The following is a 20,991-nucleotide window of genomic DNA, read 5'->3' as shown; positions in this document are numbered from 1 at the left end:
TGCTGAAGATTCTAGACCATATTTCTCTGTCAAAACAATTCATTATCTTTTGCTCCTTGAATAGCAAAGAATTTTCCTGATTTTAGTCTGTTACATCATAAATGACAGTATGGTACATTCTAATTTACAAATTATTTTGCCTAACTTTGCATGACTTTCACAGACACTAAGTGTGTAGTTAAGCTACTTCTGTTTAGGTCCAGACATCTTTTGTCTCATTACATATTTCATGTGATAAAGATTTTTCTCACTGATGGTATAAAGGACAAATTTATGTTACCCAACTTCATTTCAAGAACACACATCTGGTAAATTATAAAAAAAAACTATCTGTAATGGAATGTGCAAGTCATACGAAAGGGTCCATTAAATACATAAAATGCATACTGTACAAACACTTGAGAATGATTTTGTTTTGTTTGCCCCCCCCCCCCTTGGTTCATCCTATGGCACTCCTACCCCAGTGTCATATGCCCATCACCAGGTCTACCAGCCTTGCTCAACACCTCCAGACCTACATCAATATTGGCTGGAGCTGGCACATATTTTAAAGGTGTTTTGTGGGATCTTGGCTATCTAACATCTGCCAGGGCATTTTTTTGTTTATTACCTACCCCATTCCCCTCTCTCTTCTAGTAACCTTGGTTATGCCTAAAGGGTGGGAATGCAGTGGGGGTATGTGATGTACCTCTCAAGCTCCACAGTAGGTCATTCATGTGCATGTCCATGAAACTCTTGAACCACAACTATCTAGCCACACAATATGCTGAGTCTCCTCCAGGAACCATCATGGGAAATGCCCAGGTCACCACCCTTTCCTCCCGAGATGGCAACATCTATCCCTCTGTGCAGCTCCGTCAGATGGCAGAGTCACTAACTGAACCCAAATTACCTGGGACCTAGTCGGGTTTATCTCTCTATGCTACCAGAATGCCTACATGCAGTGGATATTGATGCATACATGACTTCATTTGTTCCACATTCATTTATTGAAATTATGGTTCAGTAAATGCTATTTTCATATTCTAATATGTGACATAGAAAATTGTTATACATTCATCTTACTTACATATTTGGATGCTGCAAACCAAAAGGATTTAATGGGGCTGTCAGCACAATCATCATAGGCAGGGCACCTTTCATAGTTAATTCCTGCAAGACAATGATTCTTTATTATATTATTTCTATCCACTCAGTTCTTGACTTGTTTTAATCACATTCTGGTTCAGGGCATATGTACTAAATATCATTCCAAAGGCCTACAGTAAACAATAACTGAACACATTCCATGCTTAACTGAATCGATGAAAGTAACACCCTTTCTTGGCTTTAAATATTTTGCATTCCATTTGAATGGTTTTAAGGGATAATATACCCTACAGACCCAGTATACTGATAGTGTGCACAGACTCCCTAAGTCTTTCGCAAGGAAGACATAAAATTGTATTTTGTGGCATGAGCTTTTCACCGACATAAAGAACATTTCAGACATGATGCTTCGTAATTTTAAATGTAAATTGAAAGGTTATGGGTAATCACATCTGCAGCTGTCACTTATACAGATGATGACTCTTTATAGTTATTGTTTGCATTTATGTACCAGCTATTGTTTACTTAATTATCTATTTAATTATTTCTTAACCAGACAAATGAATTAGACCTTCTCTGACAATTTTCACTTGCAATAATTATAATGTATATGCAAGTAAATGTGTGTGTGTGTGTGTGTGTGTGTGTGTGTGTGTGTGTGTGTGTGTGTGTGTGTGTGTGTATTTTATGTACGTGTGTGTATGTATGTATGTATGTATATATATATATATATATATATATATATATATATATATATATATATATATATATGTCAGCTTGTGTGAAACACAAAACATTGAACAAACTCATCGGCAATTACCATTAATCTCGACTAAAATCAATGAAAAAGTAATAGCAATAATAGAAATGTAAACTGCTCCCTCATCAGTCAAAATTAAATATACTGACTCCAGGGTCGCACAAACACAAAAACGGGAATATCCCAGGAATTATGTAACAGTCAATATAATGAACGTCAACCATGACATAATATGACCAACTGTACCACCGATGAAAAACACCAGAGTTTCAGCATATTACACATATCATTATAGATTAAAACACTGTGGGTTCTATTCCCACGCCAGGTAGCTGATCATTTTCATGAGATGTAAAGCTGAGGTCCCATCTGCCTGAGTTGATGTTAACTCAGGTGGGTGTTAGAAGATCCCACAGTATTTATTGAAAGGAGTATGAGAAGTGGTGCACTAGACACAATTTCCCCTAGTGAGCATGAATATCACCTCAGGTCTCCTCTGAAAAGAGGTCATTGGCCGACCGAGATTAATCCATTTAACAAAGTTTAAATAAATAAATGAATACAAATCCCTCTGGATGACCTCAGTGAATGAAGGGGAAGTCCAGGTGGATGATGAGTGGAGACAGACTTCTCCTGCAGCCTTCATCTTAAAATGGGACAAATGACAGAGCATGGTGTGGGGCAGGAATGAACTGCAAAGACAGTGCCTAGAGTGGGAGGGACTTTTCCACTCTGTACATGGTGATAGGCTGAGCACGGAGCAGAAAAAAGGGAGAGTCTGGTATGTATAAGGATTGTTCAAAATCAAGCTCCACTAAGAAGTAAATAAATAAGTTTCACTGAGGCTGAATAAAAGTAATTGTTGGACCTGTTGGTGAATGCATTGACAAACCGTGAGAAACTGAAAAAAAGCGTATGAACCTGCAAATTATGTTAAACTGGTCTAGAAGTGAAAACTGATGACCTCATTGAAAGTGCTGTGATTGTTAATTAATATTTGTGTTGTGCAAAATACTGTTTCTAAATATGTAAACTTCTAAGTAAAAAAAATGAAAAAAAATAAAAGAAATAAAAGAATGCTGCCATGTATAATGACATTTATTGAAGGTTGTTTCCCTGAAATGAAGAATGCCACACATATTGCAATGTTTTAAGTTATACTTCACTGAGCTGATACATTTGGCATGGAGCTTATTATGTCTGGCACTACTGTCATTTTGTCTAACATAGTTGGGCATTCAGGACAACTAATGAGAAAGGCACATTAAGGATCTTCTCCACTAAGCTGAGGACTGAGGAAAAATTGAAACAAAACTGTTTGCTTTCCAAATTCTGGCAACTGAAGGCCTGCACTACAAAACTGTTGTTGAATATCAGAACATACTGTCAAAACAACAACTAAAACTTATTTTGAAACTCATACCACTGTACTGGCCTGAAAGCTAAACATCTGTGATTTTTTTCCAGCATATAATAAAGGCAACTGAAGGCAACCAAAGAACAAGTAGATTCACAGAGTTTAAATAGTGTTTCTCTCTGCTTAAACTTAACAAGGCACTAGAGGTATTACTTGCTTTCATGTAAGGCCCTGTCTTGTGCAGTAGGCTAAATAATTGAAGGTATTGTTCCTGAAATGTAAACTATATGTGTCGTTGCTGCAGTGATTACTTTATCCTAATTCTGCAAGAGAGAGAGAGACAGAGAAAAAGTATTATGGATGCACACTAATCAACAGCTTAATTTCAATTTTCCCAGTGTGAAGAAAGAAACTGAGACACAAGGGGTAGTAATTATGCCAGTTTTAGTAAAATTCAGTTACTAGCTATTAAGCATACTGACTGGATGCCAGCAAAGAAGAAACTTAGAGAGCCCAAACGAAAATCAACTAGAAAATGTGAAGAGAAAACATTGACTGGGAAGAATCCAGTCAGCAAAAAGCATTACAAGGTTCAGCTTTGATACAAGATATGGCTTCCAGTAATCTAGAGGGAAAAATAAATCAAATGTGCTCAGAGCTGGTAAAAATAAATAAAATACCAAAGGAGAATATAAACTAAAATAACAAGGCTGGAAAAAATGGAAGAAGTTTTAAACAGCTATTCAGATCAGCTGCTAAAACTACAATAATCAGAGGGTGAAATAAAGAAAAGGCTGGCCGAGTGTGATATTGGTCAAGAAGAGCTGTTCCAAAAAATGGCAGAGATCGAGGAAAGAGCACAAAGAGAAAGCCTGAGATTTTCTGCTGCATCAGAGAAACTGGAAGGAACAGACTGAATTAATTTTAAGCATGAATAAGTATCTAGATTGATATTCCACGGCAACATTTGTTAATTGAAAGGGCACATCGTGCATATGCTCAAAGACCTGTATTAGTAAAGAAGCAATCATACCAGTAGATAGTGTTCATCCTGACAAAATATTGGCAGAAGGCAAAGTATTAAAAATTGTAGATAGTAGAGTGCTTGTGGAAAATGATTATTCACTCTATACCAAAAAGAAGAGAAGCAAATTTATCCTAGCAAGCAGGAAATGTCTAGAAGTAGGTGTGAGATTTAGGCTGTTGGATCTAGCTACCTTCACAATATTTATTAATGGAGGATTAAAGTAATTTTTGATGCACAACAGACTAAGGAGGAGATACAAAAGTTTCTCTAACAAAAAATGAGCCAACAAACAGAAAGTAGTTCTGCTTCTCATTTTTCTGATAATAAGGCTTATAGAGAGACTTTTCCAGTGAAACTTTATTCGACATGTTTCAAAGGAAGATACTAGAGAGACAGAAAAATGCACAAGAGTCAACTAGAAGCATTGGGAGTTACTCGGACTTGAACCAGAGCCTAGGGATGATAAATAGAGATGATCAAGGAGAAGACCAACATCACTAAAATTAGTGAATACATGTGAGATTGTAAAGCATCAATCTCATTTGTGAAATATGGCTTTGTAAGAAAAAGTTGAATGATTGGACTTGCAATAGTGAGGATGTATCTAAGGGACCTAGAAGGGGGCATATAACAAAAGAGGGTAGATTTCTGAAGAAATATATGAAAATATTAGTTATGGAAGATGTGAATTCAGTAGTAGGAACTCAGAGAGAATTTACATATTATTCCACAAGGTACAATAACTGGGCTAGACTAGAGAGAAATTATATTTCATAGGAACATGTGCATTTAATTGAAATTTCAACACACTTCCAATAACTATTTCAGATCATGCACCCATAACAACTATGATAATATTGCAGTGTAATGAAATAAAAGTCAGAGACTGACAGTTCCCCATCTACCTGTTAAAAACAGAGGAATTTAAAGGCTGAGAACTAGAAATTATTTAAGAGTTATTAGCCAAGATAGAAATTTCATCAGAAGGTATAACTAGTGAGTAGGATAAAATGAAAGTGGAGATTATGAACAGGGTAGGAATAAATGAGACATGGTTAAGAAATAACAGGAATTATTTAGAGGGGCTGACAAATGTTAAAGTAATACAGAATAAGGAGAATCTTTCAGAACAAGAAGCGGTACAATTGCAGACTGCTAAAGTGAAAATAATGGCATATTTAGCTAATATGTATGAGTCTGGAAAGATTGTTGTTAAGCAACTGTTTTTCAATAATAATTCCAGAGCCCAAAAACTTTTAGAACAATTACTTAGGCAACAGAAAGTGGAAAGTGTTCCTGCCAAACTTAGGGGACCTATGAGAAAAATTACCAGAGATCCTGTAACAGTATTAGAGATATTTTTGGAAACTTTATGAACATTTTTATAAAGCAGAGAAATGTGGAAATTAAGAAAGAGCACAAATGGAAATATTTATAGAATACTTAAGTATGCCAAGGATAGATGTAGATGAGGTTCAACATTTAACAGTTAAGACAGGAGGACATGAGATACAATCAATCTGTAGGAAAGTTTCAAGAACAGATGGCATTTCTGTGGAAGTATGGAAGCTAGAAGGGAAAAAACTGGTAAAGATCTGGAAGTTTTTTTTATATACAGTATTTTAGAAGGCAGGAAAGCACCAACCTCCTGGAAGAAACCTGGGGGGTCTGTAATACCTAAAGACAGTAAAGACCCATCAAATCCAGGTTCATATAGGCACATTTCAATTTTAAACCACCATTATAAAGTGCTTATGTCTATAATAGCTAAAAGAATGGCAAAGGTATTGCCAAAAGTTATGGATTAGTGTGGTTTTGTGGAGGGGACGCAAACATTTGACAACATTAATAGAACGTTGATAATCCAGAGGGAAGCAGAATGTAAGAAAATACCTCTGTTGTTGGGGGGTCTTGATGCAGAAAAAGCATTTGTCAGATTAAGATGGAATTTTATGAGTAAGGCAAAGGAAGCATTTGCATTCCCTAATACAACAATAAGATTAATTAGGAGCATATTTGAATGGTCAGAGGAAAACAAAATTAAAGTGGATGGATTCCTTTCTGACAAGTTATGTCTGAACAGAAGAACCAGGCAGGGGTGTCTTCTTTCTCCTTTGTTACTTGCTTTGTATTTAAAATCATTAGCAAAAAAAACAAGCGCCTCAGAAATTCAAGGATATAATTGAAATGATAATCAAGAAAAGTTCGCTTTATTTGCAGACAGTATTATTTTGTACGTGATAAAACCAGAAAAGGGATGTCTCAGTGTTGCAGAATGTCTTTAGTCAGTTTCAAGTCTTTCCAGGATATAAAATTAATGAAAATAAAACAAGGCCTATAGGGGTAAACTATGCACCCACACATGAATTGCTCCAGCAATACCCATATTTATGGGGACACGATAAAATGTATTACTTAGGAGTTTAGATTAAAATGATTCTCTTATGTCAGCTAAAGATAAGTGGGAAGACAATAAACAAAAGATAATACAAAAACTGAGAAACTGGAAGGTCTTGTTTATGGATATGGGTAGTAAGATACAAATAGCGAAAAGGTTTTTAGTCCATTCAGTTTTATAAATAGGTCAGGCATATTTTTATCAACCAGAGTAGAAGTTGTTGACAATAATTAATAAAGAGTTGAAGGATTTTATCTACAAGGGAAAAAGACCCACAGGGGTCAGGTGGGATAAGATGTCCCTTCCAATAGAACAAAGGCGGATTAGGATTTGAAGGGATATTTTAGAGTTACACAGTTAAGGCTCGTATACATAATACAAACAGAAAGTTATAATTCACAGTAGAAAGGGATGATGATGAAGCAGGAGGGAATTCAAGAAATAAGGGGAGATTGGGATTTGGTGTGTAGATCCTTGAGAATAACAACCACATGAAATATTATATTCATAAAGCAGCAAAATAGAAATAAGCCAACTCAAGAATGAAGAAAGGAGACTTTTCTGATTGGGATGACTGCAATTAAGGGTACAGAGAATAGGCAAGATGGGGTTGGAACTTACTGGAGAATGGCAAAGGAACCAAAGTATTGGAAGCAACTATCTAGAGAGGGGAAGTAATAGGTAAAGGAAGATGCCAAGAAGCCATTTGAACTGCAGGCTAGAGACTGTCTTCCCTATCAGGGACTGATATCTAAGTATAGGCAAAGAGAAAGGGATAGGGGAATCCTAAATGAAAGACCTGCTCTGCTAGAGGTTTTAACTGAATGTAGACCAGAAGCTGCTGTTAAAACAGGAGTAACTAGTACTGCATATAAAATATTGCACAAAAATTATAGGAATCAATCAAAGAATGTTAGAGGCTTGGAAGAGGCATTAGATAAACAATTCATAAGAAAATAATGGGAGGACATGTATATGGCTCCCAAATATGCAACAGAGTCTAAAAAATTTAGGATGTTTGCTTAAAAGTGTTTACATAGGCATTTTATACTCCAAGCAGACTCCAAAAAATCTTTTCCTGAGATAGTTGGCAAATGTTAGAGGTATGATGTGGAAGAAAGAGGTAACTGTAAATATATGTTTTGTCTTATAACATTTAAGACTTTAAAAATCTCCGACAGAGTATTCTGTCAGAAATATTGGTTGAGCAACTGGGTGTAACAAAGACATTTTTTTTTTAGTTAGGATACAGGATTTGAATTGCTATGACAGTATTTGTTAAGTTTAATTCTGATGGCTATCAAAAAAGCAATTACTAAAGGGCATGGCCAGGATGTGACTAGAGTAGCACCATCTCTGGTTCTACATATATTTCTGACAGGAAATTATATTTCTAAACAATCCTTAATAACTTAATTTAGTGAATGTTGATAAATCTAACATTCCTTGAGGATTATATCAAAGAACTTTTTACATATTCCATTATTTTCCTGTCAAATTCTTCATGGAAATATCTATCACTTTATCCAGCTTAATAATGAGACTTACAAAGATAACTTCACAAGATTGTATGCTAAAAAGGAGATTCAGTCAGTACTAACATCCAAGAATTACCGCTTAAAATAGATAAACTGTACACCAAAATTGAGGATTTTAAACAGAACTATTCCAAATAAATAGAACAAATCAACAAAACTCTGCAGATTCAGAAGACCCAGATATCGGCATCGAAGAGTCTTTAAACAATATAGAAGGAAGACTAAATGAGAATAAAACTACTGAGTTCCTGTTAAAGCAAAATTGTCTTCTCCTAGCCAAAATTGATGACTTTGAAGCAGAATGTGCAGGAATAACATCTGTATATTTGGATTTTCTTCAAGAACTGAAAGTAATAATATGGTTATTTTTTTGTCTTCCTGGCTCCCTAAAGACTTAACAGAACCACTCTCATTTGGAATAGAGAGAGTACACAGATCATTAGTAACTCCTGCATCTAAAACAACACTTCTCCGAGGTCTGTTACTGTTAAATTTTTTTCCTCCCCTGACAAAAAACTTGTTCTTAAGGCTGCTGCCTGGGCTAAATCACCATTCCAGATAGATGGAAGTAACATTTATTTTAAGAATGACTATTCTGCAGCAGTAATATCCAATAGAAAACAATTTCTTCATTTCATTATAGAACTTAAGAAAAACAAATAAAATTACTTCTACTGTTTCCTGCCAGATTAAAGATTTTCCTTTCAGACGAAACTAAAATCTTTATTGTAATATCTAAAAATTAATAAAATATGATAACAAACAGAAGATATGGACTGGTCCACTATATCCTTAAAGAGACAAGCACAGAAAAATGGATGGAACGTAAATAAATAGAAGAAGAAGAAATTAAAGGAAATATGACTGATTTCTTTATTTATATATAAAGAGAAAAACAAAGTGCAAAGATTGCTTCTCTCCTTATATAAATATGTCTATTCTTTATTTCTGTATTTTTAAACAATACTCAAAAAGATCTCATACTGAACTACAATATAAATGGAAGTTAGAAAATCAACAAGAAGTCTACTATTACAAGATAACCTATTTTTTATGCTATATTTGCCTATTTTATAAACAACCAATACTTTCTTGGTATGTCATAACAACATATTATTAGGTCTTTTTCAGTCTCAATCTCTATGTAAAAGAAGAATAAGCTCCTATACCAAAATTTACACTCACTCACATTTGGTTACCATTGAGCTAATGCATGCTTTGTGTCTGTCAGCTGTAGTTGCACTGAATTTAATTACATTAGTTTACATATCTAATTCTAAGTTGTCTCACTTCCATATATGGGAATTTATTTACTAAAAAGGGGTTTGTATTTCAAATGGATTTCATGTTTTAAAAGCTTTAACAGTGATACATTACAGCTTTTTTTAAAATGCCTTTCAGGGAGATAAACAAACATATTTTATGAGTGTAGCTGTGGCTCTGTCTGACCATAAATCTGTATAACATTTAAGGAGTTGTTTTATCATTATTAATAGTATAACTTGAAAGCTGTTTACCTTATTAGTCCATGGGCTTTGATAATGTATAGCATCTGTGTTTTACCAGATGAATTGCAATGTGTTTGGTTTTGGGGAAGGGGGGTAATTTCATTCTATGTGGATATATTTCATGGTATAGCTCACTAATGAAGAGGCTGCAATGCTTAGAATAGATTTAAAAAAATCTATCCTTATAGATTTGTTATATGTTTGCCTTAGTCTTGATAATGAGATGAAACACTGTCAGAGAATTAGAGAACCATGTTGTCTGTTTACAAGACATAAAAAAATCAAACAAACACAAAGACCCACTGTATAAGCACTCCTTCCCTCAAGAATAAATAATAACAAAATCCAACTAGTCCAATAGGAGAAGGAACGGCCAAGTGACATAAACTTATGCTAAAGTATAAAAAATGAAAAACTGCAACGTATAAAATCAAACACTGTGTTTATTCACAAGGTAAGCGCTTTCACAATACTTGCTTCATCAGACCTTTAATACACTGAACAACAATTAGGTCTATATATACTTATTCAAAATTCAAGTGGACCAATCACAGAAAAACAATCAAGGACATAATCAACTACAGCTGCAAACTACCTCACTCTCTAAAACAATAAACTCTATATAACATATAAAATATGTAAAACAAAAACATATTGATAAAAACGCAATAAAAATATAAGAAAAACACACAATAAAAAATAAACTTTAAATCAACAATTTATTTAGGAACCCTTCTCTTCTTCAATAAGGGTTTAATACTGGCTCGTTCATTGAGCCCTTTACCTTTGTCAGCTCTGAGCCTAATCATCCAGTTATTTTCTTTAAACTCAGTATGATTCCTAATGTCCCCCTGTCTAATCGTGGGTGTTACAACATCAATGGCTCTAAATAAAAATATGTGTTCTAAGCCACATTTCTTAACATGCTTAGAAAGGGCACTGTGGTCAGTTCCTTTGCGTATGTGGTAAATATGTTCCCTCATATGCTCTCTTAATGATCTATTCGTTTTTCCAACATAAAACGAAGAACAGAGCCCACACTCCGCTAAGTAGACCACATTCATACTGCCACAGTCAGCATTAGTCCTGAACACAAACCTTCTACCAGTATCTGGATGTTCAAAAAAATCAGATTCATTAATGAACCCACAAAAATTACACGTACCACATGGTCGTGTCCTACCCATCTCTACCAACTCACTTGAATTACTGCTACTGCTGCATAATAGCCTCTTAAAATTTTTAGTATTCCTGTAACAAAACTTTGGCGCCTCACCAACAATCTCTCCAATATGGGAATCAACTTGTAAAATAGGCCAATATAAACTAAAAATAAGCATGTTAAGAAATGTGGCTTAGAACACATATTTTTATTTAGAGCCATTGATGTTGTAACACCCACGATTAGACAGGGGGACATTAGGAATCATACTGAGTTTAAAGAAAATATTTGGATTTGGATATATATGGATTTTGTTTACAAGACATATTCGTAAAAAGTAGAAATAAAGTTGGTTTTTCCTAGTGATTGAACTTTCTCATTTTACTTAAGCACTTGAAGCGTTATCTGGTAAACAACTTGAACTTTGTTAAGTTTCCTGCCTATGCAGAGAATCGGGGCTGTTAACAGCTTATAATTTTGATTGTGGACAGCTTTAAAAGGTTAATATAATAATAGGTGGAACCTATGAATAATGCATTAGCTCAAATGTCACTATGTTCTCAGTTAAACAATGTCAATGAAACCATAATATTGTGAATGGGAATACAAGAAGGCACTTAAACTCAGATTTCTTGATAAATTAAAATCTAAGTTATATTGTACTGTTAATACAGTCTAGCATAATAATATAATTCACTATACTATAGTAGGTTGCCAAAAGTTTTTTTTTTCTTTTTCTAGATGATTAGTTTGCATTCCTTTTTTAAATGAAAAATAAGAATTTGGACAAACCATTTCTGTTCTATAAAGCAGTATAGATTGTTACAAAATACAAATGATAAGAAATCTATGCAAAGCATGGTAACCAAAGATTGGTGAATGTTATATTTATATTAAGATCTGTCAGAAGTCTTGCTCTTTATCATTTAATAAGGAAAACAAAATAATGGTGCATGTACTGTGACATATTCTTGACTACATTTCTTGAAGATTATGTTTTATAGAAGAATTACATTAAAAATAATGCAAACATATATATATATATATATATATATATATATATATATATATATATATATATATATATATATATATATATAATATTGGCAACCTTTTTATTAGAAGCTTGATGCTAATGTCATGAGTATATTATCATTACACTCTAAGTTATCATATACAAAACAAAGAAAGAAACAAACCTTATGTTTAATAAGGATGACATAAGATGCATTAGTTTATTATAGCAAACGGCTGTGCACAAATACCAATAGATCATTGTCTAAATGTTATATGACATCTATTTATCAATTATTTTTACATATTCACTGAATGAAAATAGATGATTTGGGAAGGAAACAGATATTTTTGTGAGACACATAATAGGAATATTTAACTGCAGTACAGCAGTTTCTTACCTTTTCAAGATGACAGTAGATGAGATTCAAGATTATATATAGTTATCAAACAATAATAAGAAATTTCATTTATCTCTTAGTGTTTTAATGAACATATAAAAATGAAATATATGTAAGTTAAACAATTTGGACATATAATACTTCTTTTATTTTTCATGTGTGTATATATATATATATATATATATATATATATATATATATATATGTGTGTGTGTGTGTGTGTGTATATAAAATTATAAAATATATATATATATATATATATATATATATATATATATATATATATATATATGTGTGTGTGTGTAAATATAAAAAAAAAAATATATATATATATATATATATATATATATATATAGATATATATATATATATATATAGATAGATAGATATGGATCTAGGACATTTGCTCGACTGAGCAAATGACCAAAATTCAAACGGCCGGGCATATTTACGCGAAAGTGCTTTTCACAGAAGAAGCACTTTCGCGTAAGTATGACTGTTGCCGAGGCTGTACTACGGTGCAAGTAAGGGAAATTTCTCTTTTCCCCACTGTAGTGCATTCTCAGAGGGAGAATATTAAAGTAGGGGTGGTGGGGGGGGCACAGCTAAAATGTAAATGTATTTTTTTTTTATTTTGTCACACGCTTTAACAAAAGCACTTTTTCGATAAAAGCGCTTTCATTAAAGTGTGTTCGGGTTTTATAGATTCGGACGTTTGCTCAGTCGAGCAAACGTCCTAGATCGATATATATATATATATATATATATATATATATATATATAAATATATATATATATATATATATATATATATATATATATATATATATATGTATAGTGGTTTTAAAGGATACCGACTTGTGTTCACTTGCTGTTAATGACAATTTTGTTTAATTGAAGCAGAGGGATTTGGGATTTTTAGAATAGTAGAAGGGTGGGTTTGCTTGGATGGTTAGACTATTCAAGCAGTGGGTGTTAGGCTCCATGAGGGGTTTGAATGATTTTAAAAGTAAGTATTTAATTAAAAGAAATAAGCAGGCACAACACCAGAGGGTAAGGAATCCTGTGGAAAAGTCAAAAAGTCGTATCACAAAATATCGCAAAACGAATAGTAAAAAATTCATCCACAGGAATCAAGCAGAGTAATCCAAAATTTACATTAAATGGAGAAAAAATGATAACGCGGACTATTCAAACAGTCCAGTTTTAATAATAAAACTGGACTGTTTGAATAGTCCGCGTTATCATTTTTTCTCCGTTTAACTTAAATTTTGGATTGCTCTGCTTGATTCCTGTGGATGAATTTTTTACTGTTCGTTTTGCGATATTAAGTATTTAATTACATTAAAAGATTTGTTGTTTTTTAGGGTGTCTACAATAACAATCATTATGTATCTAATTAAACTTTTAAGTATTAATGTCAGTATGACTATTAATAAGCAGTTCTTTAACAAAGGAGAGATATTATAATGGGCCCATATAGTTAATTTTAAGAGAGCTACATCTATAAATTTGAGTTGTATGACAAATGACATTTATTAACTGTATTTCCATAAATGTTAATGGATTGAATAATGGTTGCAAGAGGGGTAGTCTAAACAAATATTTGAAGTTATTTAATTCTCAAGTTATTTTTTACAAGAAACACACCAATTGACAGAAGATAAAGACAGACTTAGAACTAGGTATTACTCTGTATATTATAGTTCACAATATAACCAGAAAAAGAAGAGTTGCTTTATTTTGAAAAAAATTCTTTGCCCATGTCTAAAATCATTGAAAAACATAAGGATGATAAAGGTATACTTTGTTCTGTTACTGTAGAATATAATAAGAGGATATTAACCCTTATTAACTTATACTGGAGTCCTGGAATAGGAATTTAAACTGTTGAACAACTTCTAGAACAAGTAATTCAAATTTCAGAAGGTATCATCATCATACTAGCAGGGTATTTTAATTGTATATTGTCGCCAAAGGATACTAACACAACAGATAAATGGAAAATATAGGCATCAGCAAAGACACTCTTAAAGTTCACCAAACTATTTCCACTTGGAACATAAAAGAATTCTCATAGGTTCATAGGTTCATAGGTAGGTACTAGGCTATCGGCCCAAGGGCCTATGTAAGCATAGCCAACAAGGTTCCCTGACTTACGCCACCCAAGAAAGTTAATTTCCTGTGCCCCTGCTGAGCAGAGCCACAGAAGTGATCCCCAGGGTGTATTTCCTATTTCCCATCCACTCATCAAGATTTTTCTTGAAGAGTGCTAATGAGGAACTTTGCTTGACATAGATGGGTAGCTTGATCCGGAGTATAGGAAGTCTCTGGGACAGGAATTTATCCCTTCAGCATGTCCTGTTTATTGTGGTGACAAGGTTTAGGTCCCTAGAGCATGTAGCTCAGAGCGATTGGGATTTCTTTAGGTGTAGCATGTCCAACAGCTCTGGGTTTAACATAGCTTTATATGATAGGCAGAGATCTCTCTTCGGAGTAGGCGATATGCTACAGAGTAAAGCTGGAGTTTTTTGAGACGATCAGTGTAGGGCATCTGTTTGAGGCCAGTAATCCCCTTTGTGAGGTACTTCTGTGGCCTTTCTAGCTGCTGCAGATGTCTTGTGAGGTACATTCCAAAAGGGGCGTTGTACTCTGTAATGGGTCTAATGAGTGCCAAGTAGAGGGGAACAATGACCTCTTTTTTCCAGGATGAGAACCCTTTTGTGATGAGGTGTGCCACATAGAAGGATTTCCTGATCACTGTGGTGATGTGATTATCAAAGAAGAGACTACTGTCCACCTGGGTCCCAAAGTCTCTTATCAAACATTCGGCATTAAGTAGACTGCCGTTTATGTGGTAGTTCATGGATACAGAATTTTTACCAAAGGGGATGACAATGAACTTTTTGGCATTGAGCTTGAGACCATGCCTCTGACACCAGGCATCTGTCTCAGTGAGGCCCTTCTGTAGGATGTCCGCATCATTTGGGGACTCAACTATGGCTCCTAGTTTGGAGTCATCTGTGAACTTCATTAGCCAGTGGCCTTCTGTGTTAGTCTGTACTTCAGAGAAGTAGATACCAAACAGGAGAGGTCCTAGGACTGAACCCTGTGGTACTCCACTTGTCACTGGTTTGAAGTCAGATTTGGAGTCTGCAACATTTACAGTGTGGTACTGTCAGTGAGCCAGTTTGCAACATATCTTGTGATGTAGGGATTTATACCTAGTTTAGTGAGTTTAGATATAATTGCAGAATGGGGGGTGGTGTCGAAAGCCTTGGCGACGTTATTATCGGCTGTGTGAACCACCTTACCCGTGTCTTTGGCTTTGGTGACTGCCTCAAAGAAGTCGATCAGGTTCAGAAGGCATGATCTGCCCTTTACAAACCAGAACTGGGTGGGGTCCAGAGTTTGGAGGTTAACAATGTCTTTGTTTAGGAGTTCCATGATGATACATTCCATGGCCTTGCAGACTAGGCTTGTCAAGCTAATAGGGTGAAAGTTCCCAGGATCAGTGGTAGCTCCCCCCTTGTGGAGTGGGATAACTGTTGCTGTGCACTATTCAGTGGGCACAAAGCCTGACGTGAGACTATGACTGAACATGGTGCTTAGGTGGGGAGCCAGTTCATTCTGAAGTTCATGTAAAACGCAGCCTGGGATGTTGTCTGGTCCCATGGATGCTGTGTTTTTGGTTTTAGAGAGTGCAGCTTTTACCTGCATATATGTTAGTACAGGGATTCTGCATTCTTCCTGTATAGATATGGGCCCTTTCGGGGGTGAGAGGGGAGTAAAATTTGCACAGAACCTATCTGCCAGGGTGTTGGCAATATCAGTTGGTTCTGTAATTTTTGTGCCATTGTGGTGTAACTCAGAGCAGATCTGGGTGTTGCCATTGAGATTCTTGACATAGCTATAGAATGCTTTGTGGTTGCCCTTAGAATCAGTGGTGATTTTGTTTTTGTAGCTAACTATGAAGGATCTTATAAGGGATTTCAGCTTCTTACTGAGGCTGACCAGGGAGCTCCTCCACTCATGGGATATTATTCTCTTTTGCAACAGTTTTTTCCTTCTGTTGTTGAGTTTGTTTATGGCAGGGGACCACCAGATTGGCTTCCTTTTTTTGGAGGATAGCGTCTCAGTTCTGTTTGGGATAGCACGATCCATGCACTCGTGTAAGTGCTTATAGAGTGCATTTGTGTAGGATTCAGCAGTCGTAACTCTATTGTCCATCTGCACAGGTGTCATGAAGTTCACCACTTCTGTCTTAAGAAGCATGAAGTTGGTTCTGGAGAAACTTGTTACCATGATTTCCTTAATGGTGGGTGGGGGTGGGATGCAGATATCTTGGGTGATTAGCTTATGGTCAGATCTGTCTAACGAGGAGTTGACTTCAGGTGTGGAACACGGGTCACTCACGCTGGTAATGACTAGGTCTAGGATATTGTTGCTCCTGGTGGGGGCATGGATAAGTTGATCCAGGGCATTGGGATTTATGAATTCCAGAAAGCGTTGAGCGAAGTGTTTAGTACATGAGTAGTTTTCCCAGTAAATGGTGGGGAAGTTGAAATTGCCCATTATTAGTATTAGGGTGTTTGGTTGAACCCTAATATTTCCCAGTGTATCGAGAAAAGAGGAGTGGGAATCCTGGGGCATGGTGGGGGATCTGTAGCAAGTTACAATTTGGATTGCAGTTTACCCCAGAGTTAGTTGCACTTGGATAACCTTGGATGCATTATGCTGTGTAACTAGCCTAGAAGTGTGGATATCCTTAATGAATATAGACACACCTCCACCTTTGGTGTTCTGGTCCAGGTTAGATAGCCAAAAAATGTGGCATGAGTAATAGCCTGGTAATGCAGGGGTGCTCTCTAATGCCTTGAACCAGGTCACAATCACTGCACAGATATCAATGTTCTCCATTTTAAGGTGTGCCTTGAGTGAGTGCATTTTGAGGTTTAGACTTCTAGCATTGAGTAGCATTACCCTCAGATTTTGCTTGCTTGTACCTGTTACAGTGGTGAATTTGTCATTTGAACCTTGCCTAAAAAAGGCACTATAGGGGTGGCAAGAGCCTTTGCCAGTATCTGGAATCCCAAGGGCGACAGGTGCAGGCCATCTCTGGCAAAGCAGCATGGTCTGTCGATCATGTCGTCCCAGGCAGACAGATACTGGATCCCCTTAGAATGACACCAGAAGCTTAGCCAATTGTTGAAGTCAATCATTTTGTCCTTATACTATGGTATCATTCTGGGCAATGGCAAGATGCTACTCAGGGCTAGTGTCATACCTGCCTGGGCTACAAGACTGGAGAGCTCTTCCATGTCTGTTTTCATGTAGTCCAGGGAGGTACATCTCAGGTCATTCGCACCAACATGGACAATGACAGAGTCATATTTGTACTTGTTGTGGAGTGACCTGAGTGCGTGGATTATGTGGCGGATCCTGGCACCTGACAAGCAGCTGACAGTAACCTTCTCCTTGTTTAGCCTGGTGAGTGGGACATCAGTGTGCCTGACTATAGAGTCATGTATGACTAGTGTGTTGGGTACGTTGTTTTGCCTTATGGGCTGTGGTTTATTGGCACAGAGTCTGTGGGCTATGTGTCATTTGGGTTGTGTTGGGGGTGGAGGTTGCTTGCATTTCTGCTTTGGAGGTCTCTGTTGCTTGAGCAGATCCAGAATCACTTTTATTTACTCATTACTCCACATAGACATGGAACACAATCCAGAACTGATAAAGTATATGTCTCCATTGAGTTGATAGATAAACTAGGAAAGTTAAAGTGGTATCTTGCCCACTTTCAGATTTCAGTGCAATTACTTTTGAGCTGTTTTTAAAATCTAGCAATAATATTAAGATCAGGAGGATACCAGCATATTTAACTTACTTAAAGGATTTTAAGGACTTTTTATTAAAGAAATTCTTTCTTTTACAGACATTAATAATACAGGAGATATTTCAGAAAGCTATCTATGGGATGAACTGAAAGCATATGTTTTAGTAGAGTCACCAATTCTTCTTCTTCTCCTCCTTCTTCTTTTGGCTTTTTCCCAGTTAGGAGTCGCCACAGCGGAACATCTGTCCGCTCATGATTGGCAGTGGAGTTCAACAGCGTTGAGTTGCCAGCCCCGTGGCCAACCTTCCACAGAAGGCACACACATGCACGCACTCACAACTAGGGCCAATTTAGAGTGTCTAATCCACCTACAGCATGTCTTTGGGAAGTGGCAGGAAACCAGAGCACCTGGTTGAAACCCACATGACCACAGGGAGAACATGCAGACTCCGCAAAAAAGGCCCCCCAGCCAAGGAACAAACTGGAGAACCTCTTGCTGTGAGGTGGCAATGCTAACCACTGCACCACTGTGGCCACCCTAAAATTGAAACACATCTGTTGCTCCATAAATAGATGGACCAAAGAACAAGCAACAGTTGCTCCAGCAATAAAGAAAGAAACAATAGGACAAAGAAGTGTATGAGATATAAGAAAAACTAAATACAAATTAAAGCAAGAAAATCAGATAGGTAACAATAATAATATAGAAGATATTAATATTCTACATAATAAGTATTTGGATATTTTAAATTATAAAACAAGGATTAAGCTAGAAAAGTTTATGATAATTAATTTCTCTATTAACCCAAAATCTATGCATAAGTTAGCTACCAAAACAAAACTACTTAGTAAGTCTAACCATATAAAGAAAATGTATTCACATAAGATAAAAGGAAAAGTGATGGAACTAGAAGATATTTTAAAAGAATTTAGAAATTATTATAATAAAATCAATCAATGTAATCTAATAAGAGACTCAGAAGGGATAATTAAAACTTTTATAAAAAAATATAAAAAATAAATTAAACCTGTCTTAATGTCTGAAATTCAAACTCATATTAACAAATTAAAACCTAACAAAACACCAGATAATGATAGAATTATACCAGAATTCTACAGGTTACTACCTAAAGAAGCCTTAAATATATTATACAAAGTTTTTTCTGTAGTTAAAGACTTAACAAAAGTTCCTCCCTCCCGGAAATATACTCTAATCTTCCAGATTTAAAAGCTAACAAAAAACAACTGAATGCTCCTCTTAAATGTAGATTATAAATCACTCATGGCAATTCATGCTAATACATTAAAACATATTCTACCTTCTATTATTAATGAGGATTAAACTGGTTTTATTCTAAACTGAAATACTTATGACAATATCAAAAGAATAATCACAGTTATTGACTATGTAAATAAAACAAAAGAGAATCTAACATTAATGAGTCTAGACATTAATGGTGCTTTTGACTCTGTGAATTGGAAATATCTTTTGTTAGTCTTAGAGGGATGTAAATTTTCAAGTAATTTTACACATCTCATAAATCTTCTTTATGACACTGGCACTTTTACTTTTGATTCAATACAAATTTTGAAGGGAACCAACAAGGATATCATCTTTCACCAATGCTTTTCTCTCTAATTATGGAACTTTTTGTTAATTTTATTTGGTCAAATTTAGACATAAAAGGCATTAACATAAATGTGAATTTGATTTCTAAAATCCCATTATTTGCTGCTGACATTTTTTCTGACACTGATTGACAGTGATAGATCACTTTCTGTGGTTTTAAGGCAACAGATATGGTCCCAAACATCTTGGCTGTCCTTTAATGAAAATACTACCCATAAATGCTAATATTGATAGGATAAATGAAGATTTACTAAGTACATTGTCAAAGAGAGAAAAATGAAATATTTAGGGATAATTCTAACAGACAACATTAACAATATAATAAATTACACTTATACTAACAACATAATCAGTATAAAGATAAATAAATGGAACAAACTTTTCTTCACAATGGAAGAGAAAATATATATAATCAAAATTATTATTTTACCAAAAATCTTATAAGTTATTTAATCACTATATTTACCTCCCTCTAAAACTTATATTAAAGAATTTAATACATTAATTTTAAAATGTATTTGGTTCCCTGACAAATCGAGCATTGCCTTAAATCATCATGTAGGGGACTAAACAGCAGTAGAGACTGGACTACCATATCTAGAATTATATTTTTATTATCAATTATAGGGATTGGACTACCATATCTAGAATTATACTCTTTATCATCAATTATAAAAACAATATCTCTTTGAATAAATAATACTTACATAGCCAGATGAAAAGAGTTTCTAGGATGCCTTTTCATAATATTTAAACATAACATAAATGCTAATCATAATCATAGACTACACAATAGTTTAGATTGGTTGCTAAAAGATTACTTTTCAGAAAGGTGTCACCAAACATCTGACTCTTATTTTTCCACTATATTAAACACCTTTAAAAACTCAGTTTATAGGAATCCAACACATAAGGCATGATTTTTTTCTTATTTTCCCTATAGCATACACCCAAAATAATATTTTCATTTCAAAGTTATACACAATGATTACAGTTAAAGAAAAAAATCTGATATATTGGTTTCAATTGATGAATAATGAAAAACTGCATTCTATTAATTATATAATAAGTAAATATGATTTAAGCAAAGATATGTGGTTGAATGTTTAAACTTGCAGAAAATGTGTAGAAGGTAAAATTAAGTTACTGCAACCAAGGGTAAGAGATGTTATCACAAATTAATCAAATTTTTAATATTATTAATGCAACACACTGGGAGAGGGTCTCTTATCCAAATTATATAGATCGTTAAAAAAAGAAACAAAACTTGC

At 34.8% G+C, this 20,991-nt stretch overlaps 1 protein-coding gene across 1 annotated transcript in view; it reads right to left on the bottom strand.

Moving 5' to 3' along the window:
- The window catches only part of LOC122804650 (ADP-ribosyl cyclase/cyclic ADP-ribose hydrolase 1-like), a 359,461-nt gene that overhangs the window by 168,928 nt on the left and 169,542 nt on the right, over positions 1-20,991 (bottom strand). The window contains exon 4 of the mRNA XM_044074633.1: positions 1,070-1,152. Within this exon, the coding sequence (XP_043930568.1) occupies positions 1,070-1,152 (83 nt within the window). The remainder of the gene's footprint in view (positions 1-1,069; positions 1,153-20,991) is intronic.

The sequence above is a fragment of the Protopterus annectens genome, chromosome 6.part0, assembly GCF_019279795.1.
Source record: "Protopterus annectens isolate FY-2018-M chromosome 6.part0, PAN1.0, whole genome shotgun sequence".
Classification (NCBI taxonomy): Eukaryota; Metazoa; Chordata; order Ceratodontiformes; family Protopteridae; genus Protopterus; species Protopterus annectens.
Note: the sequence above shows the minus strand (reverse complement) of the source record. Positions and strands in the feature narration are given on the sequence as shown.